The sequence below is a fragment of the Erpetoichthys calabaricus genome, chromosome 3, assembly GCF_900747795.2.
Source record: "Erpetoichthys calabaricus chromosome 3, fErpCal1.3, whole genome shotgun sequence".
NCBI lineage: Eukaryota > Metazoa > Chordata > Cladistia > Polypteriformes > Polypteridae > Erpetoichthys > Erpetoichthys calabaricus.
The window spans coordinates 94,042,648-94,062,849 of NC_041396.2; the positions used below are offsets into that span (position 1 = coordinate 94,042,648).

The 20,202-nt window shown below is 38.0% G+C and overlaps 1 protein-coding gene across 2 annotated transcripts in view; it reads left to right on the forward strand.

The window, feature by feature from the left end:
- Positions 1-20,202, forward strand: part of LOC114648241 (N-fatty-acyl-amino acid synthase/hydrolase PM20D1.2-like) — a 78,197-nt gene that overhangs the window by 34,688 nt on the left and 23,307 nt on the right. For both annotated transcript variants that reach the window (XM_051924613.1, XM_051924612.1), the window contains exon 7: positions 9,844-9,919. In XM_051924613.1, the coding sequence (XP_051780573.1) occupies positions 9,844-9,919 (76 nt within the window). The remainder of the gene's footprint in view (positions 1-9,843; positions 9,920-20,202) is intronic.

Below are 20,202 nucleotides of genomic sequence, written 5' to 3' on the forward strand. Positions count from 1 at the left end.
ACTTAACAGATTTAGATCAGGTTTTTTTTCCTATAATTTGCTTGATTTATTTGCGCAAATCTGAGAGACACGCAGTGGGCCGAGGGAGCGGGGCACTCCTCACTCACGCTCCAGCCTTGGGGCGTGTACCTTACCTCCACTTATTTAGCGAACGAGAGAAATACTTCACAGATTTAGATCAGGTTTTTTCTATAATTTGCTTGAACACTCTGGTAGATTTTGCGACTTCTCTCATCGTGCCAAGAATTATAGTTTGCTTGCAGGAGCGATATATTCGTGCTAATCCAAGACAAAGCCTGCGGGCTGAGAGGAGGGGGAAGAATGACGTCAGGAGTGGGGAGCCAGGTAGGGCCCTACTCACTGTTCTTTTTCACTAATACGTGGGCGGAGCTACAGGCAATGGCTAGTACTTTATATATGTCAGTATGTGTGTTTGTGTGTATTTGTTTATATAAATGTTTGTATGTATGCATATATAAACTGCTCAAAAAAATTTAAGGAACCCTTTGAAAACACATCAGATTTCAAAGGAAAAAAAATCATGCTGGATATCTATACTGATATTGACTGGGTAATGTGTTAGGAACGAAAGGATGCCAGATCGTTTGAATTCAGCCCTCTGTAGGTTTTTCATTTCCATCAAAGACACCCTGACAAAGTGATACAATGTTGCGGCAGGCTAGACCATTTTGCCAAAATTTCATTGCAGCAACTCAAAATCATACTCAATAGTTTGTATGGCCCCCCACGTTCTTGTATGCATGCCTGACAATAAAGGGGGGGGAGCATGCTCCTAATCAGACGGTGGATGGTGTCCTGGGTGATCTACTCCCATATCTGGACCAGAGCATCACTGAGCTCCTGGACAGTCTGAGGTGCAACCAGGTGGCATCAGTTGGACCAAAACATAATGTCCCAGAGGAGTTCTGTTGGATTTAGGTCAGGCGAGCATGGGGGCCAGTCAATGGCATTAATTCCTTCATCCTCCAGGAACTGTCTACATACTCTTGCCACATGAGGCTGGGCCTTTTCGTGCACCAGGAGGAATCCAGGACCCACTGCATCAGCATAGGGTCTGACAGTGGGTCCAAGGATTTCATTCCGATAGCTAATGGCAGTCAAGGTGCCGTTTTCTAGCCTGTAGAGGTCTGTGGGTCCCACCATGGATATGCCTCCCCAGACCATCACTGACCCACCACCAAACCGGTCATGTGGAACAATATTACAGGCAGCATAACATTCTCCACGGCTTCTCCAGACCTTTTCATGTCTGTCACATGTGCTCAAGGTGAAGCAGCTCTCATCTGTGAAAAGCACAGGGCGCCAGTGATGGATCTGGCAATTCTAGTATTCTATGGCAAATACTGATCGCGCTCCATGGTGCAGGGCAGTGAGCACAGGGCCCACTAGAGGATCTTGGGCCCTCAGGCCACCCTCATAAAGTCTGTTTCTGATTGTTTGGTCAGAGACATTCACACTAGTGGTTTGCTGGAGGTCATTTTGTAGGGCTCCGGCAGTGCTCATCCTGTTCCTCCTTGTCCAAAGGAGCAGATACCAGTCCTGCTGATGGGTTAAGGACCTTCTATGGCCCTGTCCAGCTCTCCTAGAGTAACTGCCTGTCTCCTGGAATCTCCTCCATGCCCTTGAGACTGTGCTGGGAGACAAAGCAAAACTTCTGGCAATGACACATATTGATGTGCCATCCCGGAGAAGGATTACTACCTGTGCAACCTCTGTTGGGTCCAGGTATCGCCTCATGCTACCAGTAGTGACACTGACCATAGCCAAATGCAAAACTAGTGAAAAAAACGTTAGAAAAGATGAGGAGGGAAAAATGTCAGTGGCCTCCATCTGTTAAACCATTCCTGTTTCGGGGTTGTCTCATTGTTGCCCCTCTAGTGCACCTGTTGTTATTTTCATTAACACCAAAGCAGCTGAAACTGATTAACAACCCCCTCTGCTACTTAACTGACCAGATTAATATCCCCGAAGTTTCACTGATTTGATGCTATACTCTGATTAAAAAGTGTTCCTTTAATTTTTGAGCAACATACTATATATATACGGTATATATAATTTTTGAAAAATATTTACATTGTTGTGGTTCACTTAACAATATAGTATGATATATCATTTTCTTTTTATTCAACTGAAGTTAAAGTCAAAAGGCATAATAAGCAACCTACATTAAATCTGAGAATAAAAAGTTAAGATGTTAATACATTGTGTAACCTACCTTTTGAGAAGAGCCCTTATGTTTTTTACTAAAGCTGTTAATTAGTCATCAATCAGCGAGCTGATTTTTGTGAGTCACCACATATACTGTGAGCATAATTCAAAGTGTCTGCTTAAGATGGAACATATAGTTTCACAAATTAAGTGAGCCCAATGCTTATTTCTTCACTGTGTGTTGTAAGAAGCCACAGCATTGCCCAAGTTGAAAAAAGTTAGAAAACGTATGCATGGCATAACATTCAGGTATGTTTGAGAGTAGTACAGGCACTGTGGCCCTAAATAGACAGTAGGTAGATTCTAGAATCTTCTAAATCCATTTCAGGGCTGTGGGGTCCAGAGGCCATCCCAGTAGAACTGGGCAAAAGGCTGAAGACAGGCCTGGGCAGGACATCATTCTGTCACAGGGACCACTGTTACTCACACACACACACCATATTCATTTATGATGGCAATTTGCAATTGCCAATTAACATAACCTAAGTAAATAAAAACAAAAAAATAAAAACTTTTGTAATTAATTCCTTATTTGCTTGAGTATGTCTTGCAATAGTAATTTTCATGAAATGGGACTTGCAAAGCTATTCAGTTATGACAAATATTAGGGAATAACAGAAGTATCAGACAATCTTTATTACAATTAGTGCCCATTATTGATATCAGGTGAATATGGCACTCTGATGATAAATTGTAAGGCAGGGATACTCATCTGTGGTTCTGAAAGTTCAATGTGGTTGCATATTTTTGCTTTTAACAAATTTTTAATTAGAACACATGTTTTTACAACTAAAGCAAAATGTGTTTTTTGGGACTAGTTAACCTGTTTCTTACAATTCAGAAACCTTAATTGCTTATTTTAATTTAAACTGCAGCACTAAGATTTTAGTTGTTGACTGTTTTTTAACCAGCCATCTATTAAACATAAGCTGCAAATGACAAAGGAACCACCAACTCTCCAGCTATTGTGCTTCCATTTAAACCTATGTAGATGCATCATTAAGTATGTGTGTTAATAAAAAAAATTTTAATAAATGAGAAAGGACTAAAAGTTAAAAATCTGTTCCAGACCACAAAACATATGAATAATGTTTTCAGAATATGAAAAATCTACAATATGATAATTCCTTGTCTTGGAAGAATGAAAGCATAATCAAACCATAAAATTAAATACCAAGTTGGAATGAAAACCTGCGCGACTGCAGACCTCCAGGAATTTCATAAAATTCTCCACAATTTTCAAAGTCACAAACTGTAGCATTTATGTCCACGTATAAAACCCCATCCTCTTTTGTTTAATGCTTGTGTTATCTCTTCATCATCAGAGAGGGAAACATAGTTTCAAAATATGAAACAAATATTTCAACAAATATGATACCACACAGTAATTGAAGTTTAAACACATAAATGCCAGTGCTCTGTTTTTGTGTGCTTCTTGTTTGTCCTTGCGATGCTATTCAAATTTAGTGCAAGTTGTCATTCAAACTGAGTTCCCTCTTGGTGTAAATATATTGTGACAATGTTTGTTTTGGTAAAGCACTGTTTGCGGCACTGAAAAACTTAATTAGATGGGCAACATGCTAAAACCGAGACATTTTGATATTCTTCACTTATTTATTAGGATGCATAGCCTGAAATCAGGGCTATCCCTGTCACCAGGACGTCTGGTCACACAAGTAAATTATAGCATCAGTGAAATAATGATTATACACTGCATATAATGGAGTTGTGAGGATGGTTTAGTGTCAGGCTAATATTAAGTAAATGTTTATTTACTTTGCGCATAATGACTTACATGCCATAGGGTACTTCATTCATATCTAGATAACTGGAGACCACTTTACCCTTGTGGCAGATGGGCTTGAATTAAGGCAGTTCTTTGGCTATACTCAAATTTCTCTAATATAAACTTTTTACATATTCTTTTGGAATAATTAGTTGGCATATGGATTGAGAAGGTCTCACTCAGAGGTCTTCAGCCCCCTGAAGAAATCTGTGTACAGAATGTGAACACATTGATGGTTCCAATAGGGAAGCTGTCTTTAATAATCTGAGTTGTGGTCAACCAACTCTCCGCCACAGGGGAATCCCTACAGCAAAGCTTCCAGGATGAGCTGGGAATGCTGTGAGACGACAACCAAGAAATTAAAATTGAGCAAAAGAAGATTTCTTTGGAGTTTAAAAAGCAGCTTGGAAACAAACCAATGACCATAATAAGCAGATCACTTTGCAGGACAGTCGGGTATCGGCATTAAGTACTAACCTCACTCATTGAATTGGAAGACAGAAAGCACAGAAACATCATCTGCATCCTGGAAATCAAAGAGAATGGTGGAAGTGGAAAGACATATTGAATTTCTAAATAATCCCTGGCCAGTTCTGTTTCCAGCTTTTGGTAATTTTTCACCTGTTGGGGACAGATATCACAGGATATATACACCTCTCTATGGCTAATCAAAATTCATCCCGCCTGCTGCCATTAATATTAAAGCTCCTCAACTAGAATAACTGGCAGATTATTCTGAAGGAGTCGAGTCATAAAGTGTGCTCAAGGACTTGGCTTGCATCCTTTCTTTCTGTACCCGGCCTGTCTCAAGACTTCTCATGCCTCGGAATACATAATCTTTGACAACCTGAAGCGTGCTTTGGTAGTCATCAACAACTTTTCAAGTTGCAGACATTTTTCCTTTTTAATGGCTGCTATTTATCTCTTTTTTTTCTTTCATTTCATAAGTTTCATTTTCTCTGCCAAGCTACTTGAGACAGTTTTGTTTTTTGTGCAGGCACAGAAGCTTTACTGTTGACTTGCTTTATATGATTGTACTAAATCATACTGGGGATGAACGTTCTGTTTCTTTGCAATGGGAAATTGTAGGTGGTCTATTTCTGACTCTGCCTTTACTGATAGATCAGCTGCCTAAAGTCAGGTGCTGCAGAACTGGAATGTGCAGTGGGTGAGCTACATGCCTGTGAGGGTTTATAAATAAGTTGTTCAGTTTCGTTGTGATTGTTGTCTGCACACAGGCAACGTGGAAGGTGTGGAGAGGCGTGCCAGGTCCTAGAAGTATTACTAGGTCAATGACAGCTGTAAACCAACCTAATGGCGCTGTGGACCAGATGTTGACAATTGGGCAGAGTTTTGCCACTGATGACATCTTTCCCCCTTAAAATTTTACCACTTTTGACATCTGTTTTTGGTTGGGCAGCGGCTGTTGTTCCACTTGCAGTTTTGACATTTGGGCAGCTGCACGTAACCTTTAAAATAGCACAAAAACCTGCACAGCTTCCCAATAACACTTTCAAAGATAGTCCAATTTGCCATAAGAACTGCACATCTGGCAACCCAAGATGGGGTTCAAGAGATGGATGGGTAGGGGATTGTTTTGGGGAGGGAGCCCTAAGATTGCTTGTTGCACTTGTATTTCTGGTGGACACATGCTATGTGGATGCAGGGAAGCTCTAGCACTTCTTATTTTATTATTTTGCCTCCACTACATCTCTTAGTTCTTCTTTCCTTTGATCATGGCTAATTTTTCTGTTGCCACTTGAAATGTCCAAGGACTTGGTTCAAGTGCTAAGTGTGTTGGTGTTCTTGATTATTTATGGAGAAAGAGAGTGGATTTGGCATTTCTTCTGGCAGCCAAGCTATTGGCCAAAGATGTGTCCAGATTTTCTAACAAATAATACTTTTTGGCAGCCTCTGCATCAACTAGCACTAAAAAGTGTGGTGTGGTTATTGTTCTCGGGCCAACTAGAAGCTAAAAAATCTCGGTGCAGGTTCAGATGATACTGGCAGATTCCGCTACTTGCTGATTGACTTAGGTTATTAGGAAAATAGTCTTGCATTGCATTTATTCAGTGACATCGTACAAGTGTGTATTCCTCAAGTATATAACTGGTGAAATCCTGAATCTGAAGGGTTTTGATACAATTGTTGGTATGGATGCAAACACTTTTATGAATACTCTGCTAGATAAAGTGCCACCATCTATTTCTCAGTGCATACCTCACTCAACTGGCTTGCTGTGTAAATTTGCCTCAGATTTGAACTTGTCTGATTCCTTTCATTGTTAAATCCCCCTGTTAAAATGTTTTTTTCCATCAGACACAATTCTTACTTGAGGCTAGATTATATTTTTATTTTTAAATATGTTATTTCCCTTTCTGTTAACGTGTCAGCCAGTCTGTCAGATCACTGCTGGACGATGGTGGAAAAATTACCTTCCAGTTTCATTATGTCAAGCAGCTCGTTGGAGGTTCAACATGTCTTTGCTGCACAAGAAAGAATTTTGTGATTCGCTTGCCTCAAATCTTGAAGATTTCGTTAATATTAACTCTGGCTCTGTTGATGACCCATCATATGTGTGGATGACTGTAAAAGGGTTTATTTGTGACCTCAAGATTGGATATGCTAGTAATTTTGCTTACACTTGCTGGCAAAAAATCATTGATCTTGAGTCTCATCTCACATCTTTGGAGGAAGCTTGCCCTCGTGTGGTGAATCAGGAGTATAAGCTTTTGATTTCAAGTACATGCTCTGAATTAAACTCTTTACTGTAGGAGAAAGCTAAATTTGAGAATTTCCGCCCTAGGGTTCGATGTTATGTCTCTGGAGCTAAGACTAGCAAGTTATTTGCATTAGGATTGGAACTGAGATTATGGAAATCTGAAGCTTGTACACTTATTTCCTCTATTAAAATCAATTGAGAACCTTAACTAACAACCTCCTAGATATTGTGATGGGTGGCCACGGCCATTACCTGGCCAGAACACCAACTGTATGGAAGGACTGGGATAGAGAGCATCATCAAGGCAATACCTTCCCCGGGACGCTAGAGGCCAGATCTCCCAGGCGGCTGTGGCACCATGGATTCCCACAGGATATGCTGGGAGTTGGAGTTTGGTACAGCCTTGTTGGGTTCCATAGGGGCAGCCAGGAGGAGCTGCAGAACCCCTTCACTGGTCTCTTACCACACCCGAGAGTGATTCCATGTCCGATTCATAAGCCACCTGGAACGCTCCCAGGTTCATTATAAAAGGAGCCGCCTCACTTCATTCAGGAAGCCAGACTTCGGAGGAGGTGGACAAAGCTTACCGGGAGAGGAGTGGAGGTGGTGAATAGAGAAAAAGAGAAGAAAAGGACTGGGCTTTGGTGTGCTTTTTATACTGTGGTGTGAGGAGCAGAGAAAAGCACTCCCCAGCTGTAAATAAACATGTGTACTGGATTGGAACTTGTGTCTGCCTGTCTGTGTCGGGTTAGGGTGGCTATATGCACCCTGGTGGTCCACAATATAAATAATCATTTTGTGGAGTTTTACCCTGAATTTTTTACTCAAAGCTCCAAGTCTTCTTCAGAAATGAATTAACTTTTAGATAAACTGACATTTCTCATGCTTTTAGCTGCACTGGATTACCCAATTACAATACATTATCAGATCTGTATTCTTTGAATTCTGCAAAATTGCAGGGGTCTGATGGATTGCTTCCAGAAGTCAACTTAGCACCATCTTACATGCAGATGCTGAACTCTATTTCCTTTGGCTAACTCACTGAAATGTTTGGGCATTGAAATTTCTCTGTTTCTGCAGGACTTTATAGTGTTTTACTATAGTCATATTTTTAAAAGTGTTAAGGAATTCCTTTCTTCACTGTCTTTTCGTTCCAGATTCTTTATTATTAAAATGAATATATTCCCTTACTTCAACTTTGTTAGTGCTATGCTCTCTCTGCCTCCCCCTGTAAAACACAGGTCAGAATTTAGATCTCTTTTTATTTGCCTTTCTATAGAATGGTAAGAGACCTTCAATTAAGTGTTTTCACTTTCATTGTAGTTAAGTTTGAGGGTATGGTGTCTTTGCCAGACCTAGAGTTATATCACTAGACATGTACCCTTCAACCAATATGGAGCTGATTAAATACTCCCACAAATCTACCATCCTTATTTCCTATTGAATCCATCACAGTGTCCCGTAGATCTCTCTGTTCTGCCCTGAAGTTAAAGGCATGCCTCCTTTAGTCTTATATTCTCTGCAGATTTGGCAAAAAGGGATAAAACAGCTTGGCAGTCATACCATCTTCCAGAATCCTGCCCTTTGTATTGGTAGCAGGCCAATCTCTTTTGGTCATGGGCTTGTCTGGGCATTAGGATGCCTGATGACATTTATAATGATTATGTACTCAGAAAATTCCAATTTTCAGATCCAGGTTTACTGTTCCTTCTTCTTTGATCCTTTCATCACAAAAATATCTAGATAACCTTTTGTTTTCCTTGCTTGCATTTTATACTTTTACAGTTCAATTAATTTACCTGTTATGACATAAAACATTATGAGGAGTGAAATACTTGTGCACTAGTTGTCTTCTGTGTGTACTCCTGCTGCTGGGATGACTTCATACAGCAGAAACATCTTGCTGATACAGAGGTGCAAACAGCCAGTGACAGCGAGTTCATACCTGCACACTGAGTCTTCTGGTGTTTCATTAACTTTTATTGGGGATCTGTTTGCCGTCAGAAGCTGCTATCAGAGATGAAAAAAAGGAAAATAAGTAAAATATACAAGATGGTGTAACCACTATCAAGGTCAAATTGAAACAGTTACCAAATTTCTAGTTGAAGTTGCACAGAACATTTCTCTCAAGATAGACGAGTTTGTAGATTTGCTAATGCTTTTCAATTGAAGATTTAGATATTTCAAAACTGCGTACATCATAATCTGTTTGAGATATGTTAATGAAAATTTAAATGCCTTGACAAATTTTCTCAAAGATTGTGTGTGCCACATTTCAACAAAATTGATCCACTGGAGGCAGAGTTATTTCATGCAGACAGAAAGGCAGACATAGGCTGTCGCAATACGTGCTTCTTGCATTATATATGAAGACAACTAAAAAGGTACTTTTACAGCATTACATGGCTCAAATGCACAAGGCGGCTATACATGCTCCTCAGTTTAGTGACAGCTAATAAACTGTGCACTCCACTTGTTTAAGGGCATAAATGTTACTCATTTTACAGTTATTTTTTATTATTTAAATTTAATTATACTCATGTGGTGAACAATCAGTGTTGCAATTCATTATTTATGTTTGTTTATTTACATAGCTGTGAAGAAAAAAGGAAGCACTTGAAATGTGTTATTTACATTGTTTATATCATTTAGACGTTTTTAACAATTCGTTTTCATGTTGTTCCCATTCTTTTTTTCTTTTTCTTTTTTTTAAAGTAATTGATGTTCTAAAGTTAACAAGCCCCTACATTTCAGTTTGAGAAATCCTCATTGTTTTAATCTATAAATGTCACTAAACCATTACTATTATGGTAATTTCACAATAAATTATTTGTTAAGCTTTTTTACACAAGCAAAATATGTCATGTTAATTAACCGGAGTGGAAAAAGATTTTGAGATTCTTCATGTTCCCTTATTTTTTAAAGGAACTTTTTTTTGTCTTTGCAGACCATTATTAGAAGCTCCTTACTCTAAATATTTAACCAGTTTTTCCATTTAGGTGTTCTCAGATCCCCCTTTAATAACTACATTCTTCTACCACCTGAAAAGCTAAAAATATCAAAGTTTACAAAAATTGACTCTGAAGGATATACATTGTCTTTTCAGACTAGAAAGAAACCCCCTGCCTAGCAAGTTTGGACTGGGACCAGAAAGGGCAATGTTTGAACACCTTGCTTCTCATGTAAGTCACCTTTATGCAAGTAAAGCTTAATATATAAAAAATCTTGCAAGTAGTTTTGTTTTAAAAAAAAAAAAAAAAAAAATCCCAAATATATCCAGAAACTGCATTAATGAAACTGACAGTGTATGTGTTTATTCAGACTGTGGGTCTTATTTTTAGATCAAGCAACCCAATGCAGCTGTATATTTTCTCATTATGTTTTTTATATCTAAAGTTATGAAGGGTGGTGCTTCCAGTATTATTTTATGAATCCTATCTAGTTAAAATACTGAATTATTGAAAAATACTTTTCTTAACAGTCTACTGTCAAAGCAGGTAAAGAACGCAAACACATGGAGGGCTGTTGCACACTAGAAACATATTAAAGACAGAGAGAATTTCTTAAATTAAAGGGTTGCCAGTTCAGTCCTTGCTTTCAACCCACTCCAGCCCTCAGTAGATTGCTTAAGCTGCCAGTGTTGCCATTGTTAAAGTTGCATATTCAGATTATACTAGCCATTTATGATTTTAAAGTCACTTTGAGCAAATATGAAACTTATACAACTTTATACAGTATACTCTACATACTGTAGATTCTACTGGTTATGCACACATTACCTTGTATTGTGTCCCATGTGCTAAGCAAATTCCAACATCAAACAAGCAATGGCTACTGAAGACAATACCACCTTTATCACTGTGAACAAAGACCAGATTGTTTTATACAACAAAGTGTGTACAATGTTCACATTTGAAAGTATTCAGAGAAGCATAGTGGGAACTTTAGACATATAGTGCCTGTCTGCCTGGTTTAAACATATATATTTTCATTTTTGTTTTCTTATTAAACAAGTGAAAGTTTGTCTCATGTGCAGTACGTAGTTTGGTTCCATGAATATGACCCTTTTTCTAAAAACATATAACCTAAAATTCAAAATTGTGCCCACATTTTGCACCTGTTATATAGTTAAACATACAAAATATCTGATAAGAGAGCATAGGTCCTTTTCGTGTAAGTGGAACTCATGTTATGATAACTGTATGTAGATTAACAGACAATCGTTCTTATATTATGTTTCCAAATCTATAGTTTTCTTTTATGCCCTCACCACTTAAATGTAAACAGCCTTACATTCTGCCACTCAGCCTTATGTTTCTATATATTGTAGCTTAACTCTGTTTAATTTTTCCCACAACTGCTTGTTAGTTTTGTTTCAGATCTCAGTCTTGTGTGGGGCATTAATTTTTAACTGTATCAGTGGCAGACGATTATGCAACATCCAGGAAGACATTATTAATGTTGACACAAAGTCTCAACAAAATAGCAAAAAATACCCTTTTTGTCTTGTAGGATGTCTATTCCAGTTCTTGTGCCTGAAAAATACACAGTACAGAAAACTCCCTTGTCACTGCTCTTACTCAGCTAGTAAACTAATTTTTCTACTTAAGACTCACTGACTCTGCCTTGAGGTTAACTTGTTGATCACCTGTGGAAATACTTACTGTTGTTAGGGAAACCCTTTAGCAGACTCTGGAAGTAATTGTGCACCATACAAGGTACCATGGTCTCACTGGTTGCAGGTAGGGCTTCTCTGCTTCCATATATTGGGTGGGAGTATTTTTACCTTTTTCTCAAGAGTAACTAAATTAAAACTGTTATGTTGCTGGATAACTATAATGTGCTTTTGCTTTTCAGTTCAACCCAGACACTCAACATGTAAAATTTAATACATACAAATTTGGTTAAAATATATATATTTTTTTTAAGTAGCTAAAATGTACTTTTATTTCACTATGTCTTCAGGAACTCTGCTTCTGCTTAACACTAGAATCCCTGAAGCCTACTAAAAATCTCGTAATCCCGGGCCACCTTAATTCCTTCAAACCTCTCTGTAAGCAGCCTGCTATCCCATCCTCGCCACCGACCCTCCGTCACAAAATTATCAGAGCTCAAGTCCCTTTATCTGGAAGTTATGTGTTTGGAGTTATAGGGGGTAAACAATATATCGTTATTTGGAATACATTTCATGTGTGTCCCGTGTCTTCAATGATCAGTATAAGTGTAGGATGGCAAGAAATGCTTAGCACATACCTAAAGCAGAAACTTTTTCCTTGTTATACTAATAATGATGTGAAGTGTATAATGTGTGAAGACTTTAGTCCAAATATCAAATAAACATGCACACTTTTATTCAAGAATATAACCAAGGAAAAAAAAATTATTCGATTTACATGTTGCTGTCAGTGAGTTAAAAACCTAAGCTTAAATGTCAATTTACAGATAGATAGATAGATTACAGGAAGCTGATATGTATTCTTGAATGGTGTAGAGGTACGAACTGCTGCATTATAACCCAAAGGTTCCGGGTTCGAGGCCAGAGGCTGCACGTTTTGAGTAGTGAGCTGATATTATTATAGAATAATAATAATAATTGTAGTAATAATAATATAATAAAAACGTACATTTGATTTGAGTCTGTAACACCAGGTGTAAATTTTGACTACTTGTAAAATGTATTCTGTCACTGATGTTCATGTGCTACAATGAACTTGCCTCTCCCTCTCTGAGTTGATTGCATTTGTCTCCATTCTTTTCATAAGAGCAGCGATGACCATAGTTGGTACTGTGCTTGATGCCTGCTCAGAACTGTTTGTTGTACTGGCAATCAAAGATACAATGTCCCATGACTGCTATCAGACTACCATGTGGCATTTGCTCTTTGACAACAAAGACACCCGTGCATAACGTGTGAAAATGACAGATTTGCTGCAATCTCGGACATCTGGCAATGTTTTGTTGAGAACTGTGTTTTGAGTTATAACCCAGGGCAAAGACTTTCTGAGTCTGTGGTCATACAGCTTGTGGAGCCGGTTCTGGACAAAGGCAGAACCGTAACAACAGACAGCTTCTTCACAGCGATTTCGCTGGCTAATAGATTGCTGCTCTGTGACAAATCTCTGCTTGGTGTCATAAGTAAAATTGGACTTCCACCTGCAGCTAAAGTCACTTTAGTATGTGGGCACTTCGCCATGGTAGTGTTTAGATCTGGCAGTGCCATGCTGACGATATATGTGCCCAAAAAGAAGAAGATTTTCATTTCAGTCTGTAACAGCCGGTGTAAAATTTTGCTCCCTGTGAAAGATAATCGCTGAAGGGATATAAGCAGATACACAAACGCTGGTGAATCATGTCTTGGCATCTTGTTGTCACTTGAATTTTTTGTTATTCAGTTTTATTCTTGAATAAAATGACACTTGTTTCATTATACCTTTGCGAAAGTGTTTATTTTATATTCTAGTAAACACTTGAATGACATTGAATATATCTCTGCCTCTCTCGTGAAAACACTATGCCATTTGAACATGAGTTGTCATTTGAACATGTTTTTTATTTCGATCTTGCCTGTACTGCATTTTCAGTATGATGCACCATAACACGGAGTACAGGCAAGATTGAAAAACAAAACATATCTATATATATAAAAATGGAATGGGTGGGTCGTCGGGTGGGCCTTTTTTTCATTCCGTCGTTTTTTCGACGTTTTGAAAATGTAGAATGATTATTTGATTTTTTTGTTTTTATTTGATCGTGTCTATGTAGCCGCCATCGTAATAAAGTATCGCTAAAATCGTCATTTATCGTAATTTATTTTTGACGTATAACGTCGCCGTCGTCGAGGTCAGTGATACCACTGCAAAAAATCTGCTTACGGTTGAAAGACACGCCCTACTCACTGGACAGTTAAAAACACCAATCAAACTAACGATGACATCAAGTATTACCCAATCAAAAGTAGGAAAGGAGGCATCTTCATAAAATGCGTGTGGGATGATTTGCATGAGACGCTGCTTTATAAAAAAAATACGGGATAAATCCCGTCCAGTATTGATTCAAAACGGGACGCGCAATTTCATTCTCAAACGCGGCACGATTCCGTATTTTAAAGGACGGGTGGCAACCCTACAGTGCCAAGTAACCACCCATACAATCACATTGTGATTCAGACTAGGAATGCAATGAATGTAATTACCCCGATCTACATACAAGGCGAAAGTCTTGCAACATTCAAAGATGATGGTTTGGGATAAGTACACCATACAACATAAAAGAGCTTATGAAGCCTTGAACCGAAAAAAGCAACATCTCAGAGATCGTAAAAAAAAAAATAGGAGCTAATGTCGTTTTACTCGCTGTAGATTTTAGTCAAACATTACCAGTTATTTCACGAGGGAGACCAGCACATCAACTCAACGCGTGTTTAAAATCCATGCTTCTCCCACGCTCGGTTATATGTCGCGTGTTCTCGGGTAGGTGCACCAAAAAATGTATACATTTAAGCATGTAATGGGCAAACAAAAAATGAGGTATACCCGAAGGCACAGCAGTAGTACTTAATGTAACTTTACTTCTTAAATGTTAATGTTTTACTGTTTAATAATTTATACGCTTCTTATATGTTGTTCAAATTCTTTTATCAAAATACCACTGACAGCGCAATGCACGATAACATGGAGTGAATACACCATACGCATCCGCCCACGGCTGCCCTGCTGTGCGCAGATAGGACTTGATTGTACAATAAAATAAAATAAAGATAAAAAGACTAAAACAATCATCACCCATAAAGCGGATAGTAGACGTGACGTACTATATGTGTACCACATTTCAAGTGTATAGGTGCAACGGTTTGCGAGCTACAGGTCATTTAAAATCCTGGACAGACACACAAATTGCCACGGTAGCAAATTACAGAAGAAGATTTTACTGTTTAATAATTTATATTTATATGAAATGTGCTTCTTATATATTACTTCATATTCTCATATGATAATGATGTTAATGTTTATATTGATTTCTGTGTTATTAAAACTGCATGTATGTGTGTATATGTACAGTAATCCCTCGCTATATCGCGCTTCGCCCTTCGCGGCTTCACTCCATCGCGGATTTTATATGTAAGCATATTTAAATATATATCGCGGATTTTTCGCTGCTTCGCGGGTTTTTGAGGACAATGGGTCTTTTAATTTCTGGTACATGCTTCCTCAGTTGGTTTGCCCAGTTGATTTCATACAAGGGACGCTATTGGCAGATGGCTGAGAAGCTACCCAACTTACTTTTCTTTCTCTCTCTCTTGCGCTATCTGTGATCCTGACGTAGGGGATGTAAGCAGGGGGGCTGTTCACACACCTAGACGATACGGACGCTCGTCTAAAAATGCTGAAAGATTATCTTCACGTTGCTACCTTCTGTGTGCAGCTTTTAAGTATGCTGCACGCTGCTTCGCATACTTAAAAGCTCAAAGGGCACGTATTGATTTTTTTATCTGTCTCCTCTCTCTCTGTCTCTTCCTGCTCCTGACGGAGGGGGTGTGAGCTGCCGCCTTCAACAGCTTTGTGCCGCGGTGCTTCGCATACTTAAAAGCAAACAGCCCTATTGATTTATTTGCTCCTTTGAAGAGGAAGATATGTTTGCATTCTTTTAATTGTGAGACTGAACTGTCATCTCTGTCTTGTCATGGAGCACAGTTTAAACTTTTGAAAAAGAGACAAATGTTTGTTTGCAATGTTTGAATAACGTTCCTGTCTCTCTACAACCTCCTGTGTTTCTGCGCAAATCTGTGACCCAAGCATGACAATATAAAAATAACCATATAAACATATGGTTTCTACTTCGCGGATTTTCTTATTTCGCGGGTGGCTCTGGAACGCAACCCCCGCGATGGAGGAGGGATTACTGTATATATATATATATACGAGCTGTATATACCCGGCGTTGCCCGGGGCAGAAGTAACCTAATCGGTCAAACACTTACATATATACCAAAGTAAACCTAATCGGTTAAACAGCTTCATATATACAGAAGCGAACCTAATCGGACAAACAGCTAATCTATATACATAAGCAAACCTAATTGGTCAAACAGTTACATAAATACAAAAGCAAACCTAATCGATGAAACAGCTTCATATATACAGAAGCGAACCTAATTGGTCAAACAGTTATGCATGTGCAGAATAATTTTACAAAGATTATGCGTGTTAACAATCATTAAAAAGAAAAGATTGAGGAACTCTTCTTCTATATGTGATGAAGCTGGATGAAGCTGACTTGACGAAGACGTAGGTGGCATAGATTGGTTTTTCTAAAACAGAAGAAAAAAATGAGTATCTATTATTATTTTAAATTAGAATGAAAATGAGAACCTTGATTAGAGATAGATTATCCGTATTAAAATATGTGCATGAATAAACTTTTGGTAACTCTCTAGCAAAAGTTTATTCATACAAATTGGCATGGGATGGCTTTGTGAAAAAGTAAAAATTAGATAAAAATAAATTGAGAATGCGTACTTCGATTTGACTGAGATTATCTGTAATGATGAAAAAAAAGTTTAGTATGTTTTTTTTTCCATACGGGAAGGATGTAAAACCTTACATAGGCACCCTTCAGCCCGTACTGAAGGGTACTGTCAGATTCTTACTGACTAAAAAACACCCTTTTTATTCCACAGCTACCCCAAAAACCACTATTAGGCATTACTTTGGGGTGGCAGTAGTTTAGTTATGAAACAGCTGGGTCCTGAAAAAAATCTGTCTTATTAGTGGCTTCATCACATATAGAAGAACAGTTCCTCAATCTTTTCTTTTTAATGATTGTTAACACGCATAATGTTTGTAAAATCATTCTGGACATTCATAACTGTTTGACCAATTAGGTTCGCTTCTGTATATATGAAGCTGTTTAACCGATTAGGTTTACTTTGGTATATATGTAAGTGTTTGACCGATTAGGTTACTTCTGCCCCGGGCAACGCCGGGTATATACAGCTCGTACCATATATAACTCCAGGCACCTCACTGCCAGATAAAGAGACTTGAGCTCTGAGATTTTTGCGACGGAGGGTCGTGGGGTTAATGGGATAGCTGGCTGCTTGCGCTGATCAACACATTTGCAAAACAAAAGACGCTGATGGAGAGGTGTGAAGGAATTTAAGGTGGCCCGGGATTACAAGTTTTTTTCCGTAGGCTTCAGGGATTCTAGTGTTAAGTCTAATTTTTCAGTTTTGCTTCCGCTACTTTTGATTTAATTACAAAATGTGGCATCCATATTTGGTAGTATGCTAGCATTCAAATGATGGACAATAAAGGGTGATAGTTCCCTCATTGCTTGAATTTTTTTAAGCTTTATTAGACTGCTTTAACTTGTAAATAAACAGTACAAAGTTCCTTTAATGTTATGGCTATTCCTTCAAGAATAGGCCCCAAATGCCTGTGACCCACCCTGACCTAAAAGTAATGGATTCAAGAAATGGGTAGATAAATGAGAATGTGGAACATGGTCCAGTTATTAAGATTGTTTTGACAAATTTATGATCACACCAAAAGTTTAGTATAATGTAAAAAGTTTAGTTGCCTATTACTAGGGAAATGCATCCTTTTCAGAGGCAGGTGTTAAGTGTTCTATCTACAGACTTTGTTTTTACCTACTTTGCTTTGAGACAAGTTTTCTTTTTGGAGAATCCACACATTAGAAGCAGTGGAAATTTCATTGTGATACATATGTTGATTAATGTCCATCCTTGCAATATCTAGTCTTTTTATCGTTTCCAACTTATTAGCAAATGATTAGGCCAATATGATTGTAACATACTGTCAGTCAGTCAATCATCTAACCCACCTAGTCCTGAACAGGGTTGCGGGGGCCTACTGGAGCCTATCCCAGCTAGCACAGAGTGCAAAGCAGGAACAAACCCTGGATAGGGTGCAAGTCCGTCAGTGGGCGAACACACAAACACCCAAGCACACACTAGAGCTAGTTTAGAATCACCAGTTCATCTAACCTGCATGTCTTTGTTGTGTGGGAGGAAACCCAAACAGACACAGTGAGAACATGCAAACTCCATCCAGGGAGGACCCGAGATGCGAACCATGGTCTCCTTACTGTGAGGCAGCAGTTCCAGAGGGAAGTGACAAAGTGTGGCAGTAAAGTATAAATCATGACCTCCATCCTGCAATTTCACTCTTGTGATGTTTATTTTTATTTATTTTATTTATTTTTTTAAATTTGACAATCTATGCAAATTGGTGTGCTTAGTGGAATAAAGTTGCTCTTGATCCTAATAAAAAATAAATTTGTAATTTTTAGTAACTTGAATTTGCATTGTGTTTCCTTTGGTAAAATAGAGTATACATTATGGTGGAGGTTCTTATTAATCTTTATAAATGCTTGGCTTTGGCTGTGTATGTGAATCTATATACTGTATATATAAAATGCTAAGATCATGTCTATCTGTCCAATATCAATACTCATGATACTAGGACGTTGAACTTGTTCTTAATTGAGAGCATTGAGATTGAGATACATTTTGTAATTTCAAAAAAATTTCAGTTACGGAAACCTCGGCAAAGTGATCTGTGGTCATGTGTTTATTATGACAAAGTGATTGAAAAACAAAGTGGCATGGCGTAAAGAAAAAAAAAAGCAGTGATATCTGCTACCTTCAAGCAAATTGCAGGAGCGGATTATGCAATAAAGAAAACCATAAAGGCTCCTTACTTTCTCTTCTAAAACATGTGCTTATGAAAAAACTTCCTATTTTTGAAAACAATGTATTTATTGATCAAACTTTATTAAACATGCGTAAATGATGACAAAAGGACCTGTAGTCATATCTTTCTGGCAAATTAATTGAAAAACAAAGTGGAACCTACCATAAGACAGAAAGAAGAGCAGAAGTAATCTGGAATATGGACCAACTGACCAGCAGGTAAACCTGATATCATATTTATATACAAGAACAAGAGAGAAATGCATGCCAACAAATAAGTCAAATAATCAAAACTTCTAACCATATTCAAGCATACAGTACATCCTTACATCCTTATATTAAAGTTTATTTGGAGAGTGCTGTGTGATCACTGTGAAGTTGTATTTTTTAATGGTGAAAACAAAAGAATTTGTTGCCAAAATAGAAAAGTTCAGGTTGTTATGTATGAACCACCAGAAGTAATAAAATGCATTGTAACTTCTATAGGAAGCGAAAGAACTATTTAAAAAAAAAAAAACTTAAGTATGAACAGTTCCTTATGCTTGGCATCAAGAGCCTCTATATATTAATCCCCCTAGACATGGTGCATACGTGTTAATTGCACTTTAATTGAGGACTGCAGATCTGCGTGTTTCACTAGTAGTCTTCTAAAATGTTTCTTTTCTTTTGATTTTTGTTAGTTCTCATATATATAGATACTGTATAGATAGATAGATAGATAGATAGATATGTAACAAAATATAACGAAAGACAATAATAACACAAAATATAAAAGTACAATAACTTAGTTAAACTTTTTCTTTCCTATAGGAAAAGGCACATAACATATGAATTCTATGTCTGTGGTTTATTTAAATAACCAGTAACAGCGCACTGCACGAATACACTTGATTTGAGCATTCATAGTTTTCATACTCTTTCTCTTTATGTTTAGCATTCATTTCCTCAGAGGTTGATGCGCTTGCTACTTCGTGTGCAGCTCTTCTTTACTCCACCCTAGCAGCCCGCTTCTTCTCTTCTTTCGTCGGCATCTTTTCATGTTAAAACTGGTTAAGTCAGTGTTTGTGTTGCAATTACTTAGTACGTTTTCTTTAATTTTTCACTTAAGCTGGCACTTAAGTCTTCAATCTGACTCAAGAATGATTTAAAATATGAAGAGGTACGGGAAGTGACGGCAAAGGTGGTAGGGATGACAACAGCGCCCGTACGCATGTGCCACACGGCCACCCTGTTGGCCACTGCCAAGAGTTGATTCTACAATAAAATAAAAAGAGGAATAAAAATAAAAAGGAATCATCACCCCGAAAGCAGATAGTAGTGTATGTGTACCAAATTTCAAGTTAATAGGTCAAACGGTTTGCGAGCTACAGGTGATTTAAAATCCTGGACAGACAAACGAACAGCCACGGTAGCATATTATATATAAAGATTTTATCTCCTATAGAAAAAGGCAATTTATGAATCCTGATCTTTAAGTTCATGTGGTCAAAATGGGTACTTTTTTTTTAGTTAGTTACTAAGCTTCTCGTTCCTACACTGTGGTGTTCATTTACTTATAGCTAGTCTAATTAAAGGAACACTTTTAATCAGAGTATAGCATTAAGTCAGTGAAACTTCTGGGCTATTGATCTGGTCAGTTAAGTAGCAGAGGGGGTTATTAATCAGTTTCAGCTGCTTTGGTGTTAATGAAATTAACAACAGGTACACTAGAGGGGCAACAATGAGATGACCCCCAAAACAGGAATGGTTTAA